The 13,871-nt window shown below is 44.5% G+C and overlaps 1 protein-coding gene across 1 annotated transcript in view; it reads right to left on the reverse strand.

The window, feature by feature from the left end:
- Positions 1-2,261: 2,261 nt before the first annotated feature.
- Positions 2,262-13,871, reverse strand: part of LOC144681146 (uncharacterized) — a 31,501-nt gene continuing 19,891 nt past the window's right edge. Inside the window, exons 3-4 of the mRNA XM_078542872.1 lie at positions 11,407-11,581; positions 2,262-2,451 (exon numbers count right to left, since the gene is read on the reverse strand). Of these exons, the coding sequence (XP_078398998.1) occupies positions 2,262-2,451; positions 11,407-11,581 (365 nt within the window). The remainder of the gene's footprint in view (positions 2,452-11,406; positions 11,582-13,871) is intronic.

Genomic DNA, 13,871 nt, shown 5'->3' on the forward strand with positions numbered 1-13,871 from the left:
TTCCATGTTCAGTCTCTGGATTCTAATTTTAGATTGGGATTCTTTCTCAGTTTTAAGCAGTTAAGTTCCCACTGCAGGTTCCTCACGATTCTAATGAAAATTTAAAGTGCTGGTGGTGTGCATGGGAGACGTGTGTGACCATGCTGCGGGAAACTTTTCAGTGGTGAATGCTGTTGTCAGCTGACAATGCAGCAGGTACAGGCGGGTTATAAAGGAGTCTCCTGGACAAACAGGGAGGATCTTCATCATGACAACAACTTCCCTGCCCAGCTCCATTGCTACTAACAGGAGAATTATTGAGAGCACAAAGGTGGCATGCGTGTTTTTCAAATTTAAACTTCACTTGTAAGTATTTCACATTACATTGATTTCTCTTTATTCATGTCGGCACCATCGTTATTTATTGAAACTAATTTAATCAGAAAGCTCAATGTCCTGGCACAGCTCATAATTGGCACACCTTGATGGTTACAGAAGAATTAGAGAGATACAATATTATCTCTTCCACAATAAAGGTGTTTTTTGGTTCACTCTTTACTGAATGTTTATGTTAGTGTCCAGTGTTGCACTCACCGCTCTGTGGAACATGGCTGAAGTCGCCGGCTCAGCTGGCTCTCCCTTCTATGCATTGTAAAGGAGATTGTCGGAGATCACTCTCCGCAGGGATAATTGGAATGTTGTAGGTGAACTCAAGGACTCAGCCAATCAACAATTAGAAATGGATCCACATGTCCTGACATTGTCCTTTATGTCCCTCATTTTCTGATTAAAAACTCCCTTTCCCCACCACCCCTACCCCCACCCCTACCAGAACCAGGATGCCAGGCCCCTCCTATTTCACCCCTCCCTGCCCCCAACTCCACCCTCTGTCCTCCTTGGATCTTTCTGTCATTGATTAAATATAATCCATCGCTGTGTCAAGATAGAACATCCTGGAACTATGTCAGTCACTAGGACCATCTCAATCTCAGTCTGTTCATGATTCAATTAAAGCAAGATTATAGAAAAGGCAAATTACTGCAGTGATTAATCCCTGTTCCCCAATGGAGGGCCCACTACCCATGTCCAACTGGGATTAGGCCTGTGAATGTGCAGTGCGGAGATGTAAGATTCATTTCACCATTGCTGCCCACAGAGGTGGATGGTCAGAAATGAACCTGAATGATTAGCAAATAATTTGGAATTGAAGGAGGAACCTAATTATAAACAAAAAGAAAAGCAACAGCAGCAGTCAGGGCTCCTCTGTCAGGGACAGTCAGATCTGCCAGGGCTGGATCCTCATGTCTGGTTAACATGTGGGTAGAAGACCATGTGGTTTCTCCATATTTGGTTGGTTAAGTGAATGAGTAAGAATGTGGCAGACAGAATATAATTTGGGGACATGTGAAGTCAGTCAAACATGGGAAAAATATAAAAGTGGAATATTTTGCACGGGTGATTGACTGGAAAATGTTGGTATTCAGAGGGGCTTGGGTGTCTTTACACATGCAGCATAGAAAGGTAATATGCAGTTACAACAAGCAATCAGGAAAACAAATGGTATCTTAGCCTTTATTACAAAGGGAGTAAAGAGCAAATAAATCTTACTTCAGTTATTTAGGTGGGTAAAACCGTTGTTTTGCTCTCCTTACCTAAGGGATGAACTTCCTTAAAGGGACTGCAATACCTGTTTATTAGACAGATTATACACTCGAGGGATAGTGTGGGAAGGTGGAGTTAAGGTAGATAATCAGCCATGATCTTTATGGATGGTGGAACAAGATTAAAGACCCCCTGTTTTTAGTCGAATTTGGTGAGAAACAAGATCTGTCTGTCACAGGACAATGTGGAGAGACATTGAACTGGACACCTCGAAAGATCCATTGTTTGTAATGATGGAACTAAACAACTAAAGGAACCAGTGTATGAAAATAGGGAAGAACTGCTCACTTTTGATGCTCATGTGTTGATTTAATTTTGAATAAAGATTAAATGCATCAGTGTGTGTGGGAGTCAGAATTAACTGTCACTAGAGGGCAATATTTCTAAACAGAGTCTCAGTGCTGAATGTGTCATTGGTGGAATTGTTCAAAACCACAATACCGGCACATATATGTAATCTGTCTAATGAACAGTCATTGCGTTCCCTCTAAGGTAAATATATCCTTCCTCAGGAAAGGAGACCAGAACTTTGCACAGTACTCCAGCATAAACCCAAAGTGTAAATCGTGGAAGGTTCAATCAGTTTAAGAATAGAGTTAAGCACATCTCACTGTTGATGTCTACAGAGGTGACAAAACCTTCTCAAGAGGATTGTATTTCTTTAAGAAGCCTATTTGCATGAGCCCATGTGTATTATATAAAGCAATGAAAAAACTCGGATAAATGTTTCGTTTGTCTTGTTGCAAGTCCTGCTGGAATTTATTCACGAGTTCTTCATATTGTTGCTCATCAACTTTCCTGTCAAAAGCCCTGCAACAGAATAAAGAATATATAATTTTCATTTTATTCCACTGGACAAATCCTTTCTGGAATCCAAGTCAATTGTCAGGACAATAGGAACAGGAGTTGATCACTCAGCCCACTGAGGACCCTCCACCATTCAGTTCATCCACAGCTGTAGTAACATAATAGATAAGCTAGCTGAATGGGCAGACAATTGCCAGATTGGATTTAATACAGAGGAATGACATTCAATGGCATCACCATCACTGAATCCCCCCCTATCAGCATCCTCGGTGTCACTTTTGACATGAAACAGAACTGGACTAGCCATATAAATATGGTGGCTACAAGGACAGGTCAGAGGTTAGAAATCCTGTGATGAGTAACTCACCTCCTGAATCCTCAAGGCCTGTCACCCATCGACAAGGCCCAAGTCAGGAGTGTGATGGAACACTCCACTTGCTGGATGAGTGCAGCTTCAACAACACTCAAGAGGTTTGACATCATCCTGGACAAAGCAGCCCGCTTAATTGACACCACATTCACAAACTTTCACTCCCTCCATCACTGACACACACTGGCAGCAGTATGTACCATCTACAAGATGCACTGCAGGAACTCACCAAGGCTCCGCGGACAGCATCTTCCAAACCCACAACCACCACCATCTAGAAGGACAAGGACAGCAGATACCTGGGAACACCAACGCCTGGAAGTTCCCCTCCAAGCCACTCACCATCCTGCCTTGGAAATATATGGCCATTTCTTCACTATAGCTGAGTCAAAATCCTGGAGATCCCTCCCAAACAGCACTGTTGTTGTACCTACACCACATAGAGTGCAGTGGTTCAAGAAGGCATCTCACCATCACTTCCTCAAGGGTAATTAGGAATGGGCAATAAATGCAGGCCCAGCCAGCAGCACCCACACTCCATGAATGAAACAAAAACAAAGTGAACTGATGCATTTTGCATAAGGTATAGGGAGAGGCAATAGAGACGGCATGGAACAATTCTAAAGAGCGCACAGGGACAGAGGGACCTTGGGGTGCATGGATCTTTGAAGATGAGAGCACATAGTGAGAAAATGTTTCACAAACTACATAGGAACTTGGGTTTCATGGATAGAGGTGTTGAATACAAAAGCAGGGAAGTGATGCTGAACCTTTATTACGCTCTGGAGAGGCCACAAATAGATTATTGCATCCAGTGATGGTCACCACACATTAGCAGGGATGTGAGGCTCTTTGAGGGGGTGCAGAGGAGACTTACTCAAATGGTTCCCTGGGTTCGGGATTTTAGTGACAGGGTTGGGTTGGAGAAGCTGGTGTTGTTCTCCTTGGGGTAAAGGAGTTTGAGGGGTGTTTGGATACAGCTGTACAAGATTCTGACAGGGTTCAATATCGTAGAAAAGGAAAAGCTGTTCTCATGAGCTGATGGTACAAGAACTAGGGGAGACAGATAGAAGACTTTGGGCAAGAGATTCAGGGGGTATCTGAGGAAAAACCTTTTTATGCAGCGAATGGTAATGATCTGGAACTCACTGTTTATTAGAGCAGAGGAAACAGAGATGATGAATGATTTCAGAAGGAAATTGGATGGGCATTTGAGGGGAATAAATGTGCAGGGTCACTGAGTTAAAGGGAGGGTTTGGCACTGATTGGATTGCTCTATATAGCCACCATGGTCTCAATGGGCTGAATTGCCTCCTTATGTGCAGTCAGGAATTTATAGGCCAAATTTAACATGCTCCCTTCAGACAAGTTTGGTCATGGACAGGGCATTTAATTGTATGTGAGGGTGGCAGGCGGGCACCCTGCTGCCTTGCTGCCTCCACCAAAGCTAAATCCAGTGCGGGGTAGCTCGTGGGCGGCCATCCCAACCCACCATCAATGGAGGCACTTAAGTGGACAATTCATGTCAACCTAAGAGACTCTTATCGCAGCCAAAGGCATTAACCCAGAGGCAGGAGGCCCTATCACTACTCGGGTTGCTCTCTGTGGGAGGGAGCACCTTGTTGTCGAGGGATTGGCATCAGGAAGGTGAGCAGAGCCACAGGAAGAAGCCCCTTTGCAACTTTTTCCTACACACTCAACCTCTCCCCCGTGAGTCCCTTTGCTGCGATCCTCTTGCTGCCATCGGTCACCTGTTATCCTGGGATCCAGCACTGAACCTAGGCCGCTCAGGAACAGAGCCAACAGCAGCCACTGCACCTTCTTGACCCTGACAAGCACTGAGATCTGCTGGCCTCTGATTGGCCAGCAGTTTTTGGAGAAGAGGCCTCTGTCCCCTGGGGTCCTTGGTCCCAGGGAAGGCCTGTCATTGGCCGCCTGGAAGGCATTTAATGTAGCAGGCACTCTCTAAAGGAGGTGATGCTGGGCCCTCAACTTCTATTTAGCTGAGATCCCCATCGCCTCCATTGAAATAGCGCCTTATAAGTCTATAATCCACACCCCTACTCTATTTACTTACTTTAGCACCACCTTTGGAAAAAAAAACCCAGTCACATCTTTCCTTCTACAACGTCTGATTTGCAAACATGAATCTTGGGACAGCAATTTTTAAAAAAATGTTTCCTGAAGGAATCACAAGTTTATTCCCAGTCTATAGAGGGAGTTTTGTACTTTCAAGATATTGAGAGAATGCCCCTTGTGTGAATTCTCGTGGGATCTACGTGTTGCGACTGCAGAATGCGGTAGCTCGTGGACACGTGTGTGATCCAGAGCAAACATGTCTGCAGTAAGTGCCAGAGACTCGAGGAGCTTCGGCTCAGAGTCTTTGAGCTGGAGGCCGAGCTGCAGACACTACGAGGCATCAGGGAGGGGGAAAGTTACTTGGAATCTTCATTCCAGGAGACGTTCACACTACTTAGAATAGGATCAGCTGATTTGGTCAGTGGTCAGGTACAGGAGGGTGTCGCTATGAGTGAGGCAGATTAGGGATCGAGAAGGTAGAAGTGGAGGAGCCTCAGCCCTTGCAGTTGTCCAACAGACTTGAGTTCCTGCAGTTTGTAGGGATGAAAGTGGGGTCTGCAGCATGGCTGAGCGAACTGACCATGGCACCATCGTACAGGAAGCCAGTCAAATATGGGGAGTGAATAGGAATGTAGTGGGTGTAGGGGACAATATAGTCAGAGGGATAGGCACAGTTTCCTGCAGCTGAGAGTGAAACCCAGAAGGCTGGATTGCTATCTCGTGCTAGGGTTCGGGACACCTGATCAGGGCTGGAGGGGAACTTGCAGTGGGAGGTGGAGGATCCAGTGGTTATGGTCCATGTGGGTACCTTCCTCACCTGAGTTTCCACCTCGGGCCGGGTGAGAAATATGCATTGCAGCGAGTTCCCGAGGCCTTCAGTCAAGGGCAGCAGAGTCAGATGAGAGGAGGCCACACCCATTTTTACAGCACTAGCTGCCATAAAGCAGCTAAGTTTAAAATACCCAGCCACTTTGATAAGCCAGGTGGAAGGTAAATATTCAATGCAAGTGGGTAGGATAGGGAGTTGTTGGTCAGTGGGGAGGCAGTGTGGTGGTAGAATGGGTCTGGGGTTGGCGGGGGAATGGGAGGAGAGTTGAGGGGGTTGGGATTGGTCATGGGATGAGGAGGGCAGTAGGGGGTGTTGAGTGGGTAGTTGGTGAGGAGGGGGATATTCGGGAGGTCAGGGATGTAGTTGTGTGGGTGGTGGGAGGTTGTTGGCAGCTCGGAAGGGTAATTGTGGAGTCCAGGGTTTAGTTGGTGGGTTGGGATTGTCGTCAGGGTGCTGGAGGGGGTTGTCATGGTTTTGGGAATGGGGTGTGGTCTTAAGGTCAGGAGGGCATTCGGGCAATGGGAAGGTGGTGGGCGGTTAGAGAGTTGGGGAGTACTTTGTGAGTTGTTGGAAGGTAGTCAGGACTTTGAGGGGCTAGTTGGGGGATGGGTGAGGGTGTTGGAAGAGGCCCCTGGGTGGTCAGGCAGAGGTGGACAGTACGATAGTTATCCAGGTTTTAGATGTGATTTTAATTCTTCTAATTTTTCCTGGGTAACTAGTTTGGAACCTTCCGAAGTCTCCGATTTAAAGTGGAGTAAGGAATGGTTCCCAGTGCAGGGTAATTGCCAAAGAGAAGTTTGAGCTTCCCGGGGAATTCCCATACAGTCCTTGCATGGGGAGATCCAAGGGCACCTTATGGATACGACACCCCGGAGATCGGAAGTTATGGGCCAGTGGGTCTAAGACTAATGTTTTAAACTTAAATAAGGGCAAATATGAGGGCATGACGACAGAGCTGGCTAAAGTGAACTGGTGAAATAGGTTTAGAGATAGTTCTGTAGAGATGCAGTGGCAGATATTTCAGGAGATATTCCATAACCCTCAGCAAAGTTACATTCCAGTGAGAAAGAGAAATTCTCTGGGAGGAACACACCATCCGTGGCTAACTAAGGAAGTTAAAGGTAGCATCAAATTGAAAGAAAGAACATAGAATTCCATGAAGATCAGAAAATTGGACTTAGTATATAAAAAAAACAAAGAATGACCAAAAGAATAATAAGGAGGGAAAATTAAAATATGAGAGTAAGTTTGCTGGGAATATAAAAATATACATTAACGGTTACGACAAGTATTCAAAAAGGAATAGAATAACTAAAGTGAGTGTTTGTCCTCTAGAGAGTGAGTGTGGAATTAATAATGGAAAATGACGACCTGGCAGGTGAGTTTAGCAGATGATATTTTGCATCTGTCTTCACTATAGACGAAAAAGTAACATCCCAGGAATAATTGTGAAGCAAGAGGTGAAAGGGAGGGAGGAACTTCAAACAATTACAATCACCAGGGAAAGAGTACTGAGAAAACTATTGGAATTAAAGGCTGACAAGCCCCCAGGCCCTGATGGACTTCATCCTAGAGTCTTAGAAGAAGTAGCTGCTGAAATAGGAGATGCATTGGTTTTAGTTTTCTAAAATTCCCTAGATTCTGGATGGGTCTCATCAGATTGGAAAATAGTGAATGTAATTCCTCTTGTCCACTTTGTCAGGAAGAATAGAAAAGCAGCAGGTTGTTTAACTGGATAGAGATTGCAGAACTCTGAGGTACAGAGGGATCTGGGTGTCCTGGTAGATGAAACACAAGAAGTTAGTATGCAGATACAGCAAGTGATTAGGATGGGAAATGTTATCATTATTGCAAGGTGACTGGAATATAAAAGTAGGGATCTTTGCTACAGTTCTACAGGGCATTGGTGAGACCACATCTGGAGTACTGTGGATAGTTTTGGTCTCCTTATTTAGGAAGGGAAATAATTGCCTTAGAAGCAGTTCAGAGAAGGTTCACTCTACTGATTCCTGGGACAAGATCACTTATGAGAAAGGTTGGGCATGTTGGGCCAGTTGGAATTTAGAAGAATGAGGTGATCTTATTGAAACATAGAAGATGCTGGAGAGACATGACAGAATGGATGCTGAGAGGATGTTTCCCCTTGATGAAGAGACCTGAACTGGTAAGTCTTTCTCTTTAATTTCTCTTTAATTTTTGTAAGTTCAGTCATCTAGTTAAAAGGTTGGTAAGGTAGCTGACTCAGCTGAATGTGCGACAGTAATCTGTCAATCACCTGAAACCCGATTAGGGCCTTAATAGGGGTTAATTACTATTTGAATCTTAACTAGTGGTGAGTCAAATAAGCTCTATTTAAGTGAGGGACTATCTCTAAGCATGCTCCAGTGTACTTGCACACGAACAGGAGAGAGAGCACATCCTGAGTGGGCACAGCCAGAGTGGGTATTCGGAATTTCTTCCAAAGCAGGAATTCGGTGCATAGGGGAGGAGGTGCTGTTTGCGTTTATTCCCTGCTATCCAACTTCTTAAACCTTCAGAGCATGCTGCAGCAGGAGAGGCTACAAGGGAAAGGAATCACTGGTAAGTAGAGGGTAAGGTATTTACTACTTTAATCACTTATAGTTCAAGGTCTTTTTGTGGTTTACAGTTTGTATACTCTGCAGTAACGAGGATCAGGAAAGAAGGGCCCTAGAGGAACTGAAATAAGAGGTTTAATTTCAATGGATAAGTCATGGCAGGAGCACTCAAAGCCGTGGTGTGCTCCTCCTGCTCCATGTGGGAAGCCGGGGACATTTCCAGTGCCCGGGACCAGCATGTGTGCAGGAAGTGTGTCCAGCTGCAGCTCCTGGAATATTGGGTTTCAAAGTTGGAACGGCAGCTGAGGACACTGTGGAGCATCCGCAAATCTGAGAGCATCGTGGATAGCATGTTTAGAGAGGTGGTCACAGATGAAGGGACTTGGGGAAGGAAGGGAATGGGTGACCACCAGGCAGTCCAAGAGAAACAGGCAGGTAGTTCAAGGGTCCCCTGGGGTCCCGCTCGCAAATCGGTATTCCTTTTGAGGCTGACGAGGGCGCTGGTTCCTCCAGGGAGTGCGGACAGAGCCAAGCTTCTGGCACCATAAGCAGCCTGTCTGTACAGGAGGGGAGGAAGGGAGGAAGAGCTATAGCAATAGGGGATTCTATGGTCAGGGGAACAGATAGGCTCTACTGTGGCCGTCAATGTGACTCCAGGATGTTATGTTGCCTCCCTGGTGCCAGGGTCTGGGAAGTAACTGAATGGCTGCAGGGCATCCTGAAGGGAGGGGGTGATAAGGCAGAGGTCATGCTACATGTTAGTACCAATGACAGCGGTAGAAAGAGGGATGAGTTCTTGCTTCAGGAATTCAGGGAGTTAGGCAGTAGACTAAAAAGGAAGACTTCTCGGGTTGTAATGTCTGGATTACTCCCAGTGCCACATGTTAGTGACCTCAGAAATAGGAGAATAGTGCCGATGAATACGTGGCTTAAGAGTTGGTGCAGGAGGGAGGGTTTTAAATTCCTGGATCACTGGGACCGTTTCTGGGGAAGATGGGACCTGTACAAGTGGGACAGTCTACATCTGAACCAGAGCGGGACTAACATCCTTGCAGGTGTGTTTGCTAGTGCTGTTGGGAGGAGTTTAAACTAATTCAGCAGGGGGAGTGGACACAGAATGTTAGCAGAATAGGGACACATCAAAATGCAGTAAAACAATCAAGTCAGAGGGAGTACAGCTGCAATAAGCTTCAAGGGAGTAAGGCAAGGCTGGATGGCCTCTACTTTAATGCCAGGAGTATTACAGGTAAAACGGATGAGTTAAGGGTGAGGATTGACACGGGGAATTGTGATATAGTAGCCATCACTGAGACATGGTTGAGGGAAGGGCAGGATTGGCAACTCAACATTCCAGGATATAGAATCTTCAGGCGAGACAGGGGAGGGGGTAAAAGAGGAGGAGGCGTTGTATTATTAGTAAAGGAGTCAGTTACTGCAGTATGGAGAGATGATACCTTGGAGGGGGTATCAAATGAAGCTTTGTGGGTAGAGCTTAGGAATAAAACAGGGGCAGCCACATTATTAGGTGTTTATTATAGACCCACAGATAGTCAGCGGGAAATTGAGGAGCAAATATGTGCACAATTTGTGGAGGTGTGTAAAAACAATAACAATAGGGTAATTATATTAGGCGATTTCAACTTTCCCAACATTAATTGGGATAAACAGAGTGTTAAGGGCTTGGATGGAGTGGATTTCTTGAAACGCGTACAGGAGAACTTTTTAGATCAATATGTAGAGGGTCCAACAAGGGACGGTGCATTGCTGGACCTAATTCTGGGGAATGAAGCCGGACAGGTGGCTGAGGTGGTGGTGGGGGAGCATTTTAGTGATAGCGATCACAACCTGGTACAGTTTAAATTTGTTATGGACAAAGAAATAGACAAGTTGCAAAAAAATGTTTTGGATTGGGGGAGAGTGTATTTTAGTAAAATAAGGCAGGATCTGGCCAAGGTAGACTGGAAAAAGTTACTTATGGGGAAATCTACAGAGGAGCAGTGGGGGGTGTTCAAAAAGGAAATGGGGAGGGTACAAGCTCAACATGTTCCCTCTAGGGTGATAGGAAGGAGTAACAAGCCCAGAGAACCATGGATGACCAGAACAAAAACAGAATTACCTGGAAAAACTCAGCAGGTCTGGCAGCATCAGTGGAGAAGAAAAGAGTTGATGTTTCGAGTCCAATGACCCTTCAACAGAACTGTTGAACAGAACAGTTCTGTTGAACGGTCATTGGACTCGAAACGTCAACTCTTTTCTTCTCCACCGATGCTGCCAGACCTGCTGAGTTTTTCCAGGTAATTCTGTTTTTGTTTTGGATTTCCAGCATCCGCAGTAGTTTTTTTTTCTCATGGATGACCAGAGATATTTAGGTTACGATGAGAAGGAAAAGAGAGGCTTTTAGCAGGTACAAGGGAAGCAAATCAGCAGAGGCAATAGTGGAATACAGACAGTGCAGGTTGGAGCTTAAGAAAGCAATTGGGAGAGCAAAGAGGGGATATGAGAAAGTTCTGGCTAGTAAAAGTAGGGAAAATCCCAAGATATTCTATAAGTATATCAATGGGAAGAGGATAACCAGGGAAAGAGTAGGGCCCAGAAGGGACCAATGGGGCAATCTATGGTTGGAGCCTGTAGGGGATGGTGTGTGTGTCAGCTTCCCCTCTGACTTCTGAGTGGTCCGAATCGCTCCCACTCACTGGATTTTAGACCTTGGACTTAATTGGGGGTTGTGACAAATTGCAGCAGACAACTGGTTTTGGTGCAAGAAAAAAAAAACTGATATTTTATTTTGGCTGAGGCACTGATGAAAAGATGTGAAAGGGGTCTATCAAAAATACACAACATGGTGGATGTGAGAATGTCAGAAAAACAGGAGCCAACTCCATATGAACCTGACTAATGTGAATGGGGATGTCTCGCTGTGTTCTCAGAAGAAGGAACTGCAGATTGTGAGATATGAATCACTCCATTATACAATAAATATTGACCAATGTTCCCATGTACCCGGATGATCCCAATAATCACAGTCCGACTCCCGGTTGAGTGATGTTGAGACAAGGGCTGACGTAAAGAAATGTCAAACACAATATATCAGCAACTAAATTCACCTGAGATAGTACGAACTAGTAGGCTGTCTTCCTGTTTTGACCGTTTGATCCGTTGGTTTCGGTGGACTGATGACTTCAGGAATTATTGTAACATATACCCTGAATGTCTGTTCTACTTTGCCACTTGCCAAGTGTCCAATAACTCCCCAAGGTGCAGACACGGGAACAACTGTACCTGTAGACAAAGAAACACATTGTTTCAGCATTGCTCATGGTGAATCAGAAATTACAGGTGAGTGGACAGGGTGACTTTGCTTTTCTTTTATTCATTCACAGGATGTGGCCTTCACTGGCTGGGCCAGCATTTACTACCCATCCCTAATTGCCCTTGAGAAGATATTGGCGAGCTGCATTCTTTAACCGCTGCAGTCCGTGTGGTGTCGGTAGACCCACAGCGCTGTTAGGAAGGTAGTTCCAGGATTTTGACCAGTGACAGTGAAGGAATGATGATATATTTCCAAGTCAGGATGGTGAGTGACTTGGAGGGGAACTTCCAGTTGGTGGCATTGCCATCTATCTGCTGCTCTTGTCCTTCTAGATGGTAGCGGTCATGGGTTTGGAAGGTGAAAGCTGAGATGATTTAACTGAGATATGGAAAACACTGATCTGGGCATTGAATTATGGACACACAGAATGATGCAGGCTGCTCCTGTCTTGTTTGGTGGACTTATCACACTAACTACCCTGACCTCCTCTCTTCCCATAGACACACAAAAATATTTCCCATTATCTCAACAATTGTCTTTTCAATTTTACTATTAAATTTGCTTAACTACAAGTTCAGGCAGTGCTCTCCAGATCACAGCGACTCATTGTTTAAATAAATGTTGCATCTGGTTCTGTTGCCAATTATCTTAATTCTATGTCCTCCGGTTATCGACTGCACTGCCAATGGAAACAGTTTATCCTTATTTACTCTGTCAAATCCATTCCTGGTTCTGCACACCTTGGATCTCTCAAATCTCCTGGCAAATTTCTCTGCTCTGAGGAAATGACCTCCGACCTCTCCAGTCTCTCCATGTAACTGAGACCCATCCACACTCCTATCATTCTAGTAAATCTCTTCTGCACCCTCTCCAAGGCCTTGATCTCCTTCCTATTGTAAAGAAACAAAGATGTGCCTGGAGGAGGTGTGATTGACAGAATCTGAACAGCTCCCACCTGAAAACAAAAAGAGCAAAACAAGAGAGAAAAAAGGAAACCAGCAAAGAGAAAGGAAAGGAAATGGAGGCAGAGGTTCTGATGAGAGTCATTGGAACACGGCAGGAAACTGTGGACAGCAAGATCAGCATGGAAGCAAGATGGAGAATTAAAATGACAGGTTACCAGAGGCTTGAAGACTGAAGGGATGTGTTTTGGAAAGCAATCGCCTTATCTTACTCACATTCATACATACAAATTAGGAGCAGGAGTAAATCATTTGGCTGCTCGAGCCTGCTCCAACATTCAGTAAGATCATGGCTGACCTGATTTTGGCCTCAACTGCACATTCCTTCCTACTCCCTGCACACTTTGACTCCCTTGTTAGTAAAGAATTTGTCTATTTCTACCTTAGAATAATCTAATCACCTGCATCTAGTGTTTTAAACCTAAATAAAGGTAACTATAAGATTATGAAGTCAGAGTTAGCCAAGGTGAACTGGGAAACTAGGTTAAAACGTAGTACAGTAAAGTTGCAGTGACAAATTCTTAACAAGATATTTAAAGGATAGCCTTACATTCAAAGAAAAACTGTACAAATCTGCAATGATTAGCTGTCGGTCAGAGGATTGGACAGATTTTAAGAGCCAGCAAACAATGAATTTAAAGTGAATGAAGTGGCAGAAAGCAGAGTATGAAAGAAAGTTAGCTAATTATCGATAAATAGATAGTAAAAGTTTCTACACATATTTGAATAGCAAAAGAATAACCAAAGCTAACGAGTGATTCTGGGGAATTGGTAACAGAAAACAAAGAAATGGTGGAGGCGTTGAACAGGTATTTTGTCTCTATTTTCACAGTGGAGGACTTGGATAACTTCCCAAAGAGTCTTGAAAATCAAGAGATGATCGGGAGGGGAGAACATAATACAATCACCATCACCTGGAAAAGGTGCTAGGAAAACTATCTGACCTGAAATCAAAACAGAGAATGCTGTAAATACTCAGCAGGTCTGGCAGTATCTGTGGAGAGGGAAACAGAGTTAATGTTTTGAGTCTGAATGATTCTCTCAGAGCTGAATCATACGGACTTGAAACATTAACTCTGTTTCTCTCTCCACAGATACTGCCAGACCTGATGCATTTTTCCAGCATTCTCTGTTTTTAGTTCAGATTTCCAGCATCCACAATATTTTACTTTTAAACTATTAGACTATGATGATAGGAGTACATTTTTATATTTCTGTGTTAATGTGTATATTCTGTGTGGGCAAGGGTAATTTGTGTCTGTCTGTGTCCAGGGTTAATCAAAGTGAGGTTAGTGGA

The sequence above is a fragment of the Cetorhinus maximus genome, chromosome 5 (genome assembly GCF_964194155.1).
Source record: "Cetorhinus maximus chromosome 5, sCetMax3.hap1.1, whole genome shotgun sequence".
NCBI classification, from domain to species: Eukaryota; Metazoa; Chordata; class Chondrichthyes; order Lamniformes; family Cetorhinidae; genus Cetorhinus; species Cetorhinus maximus.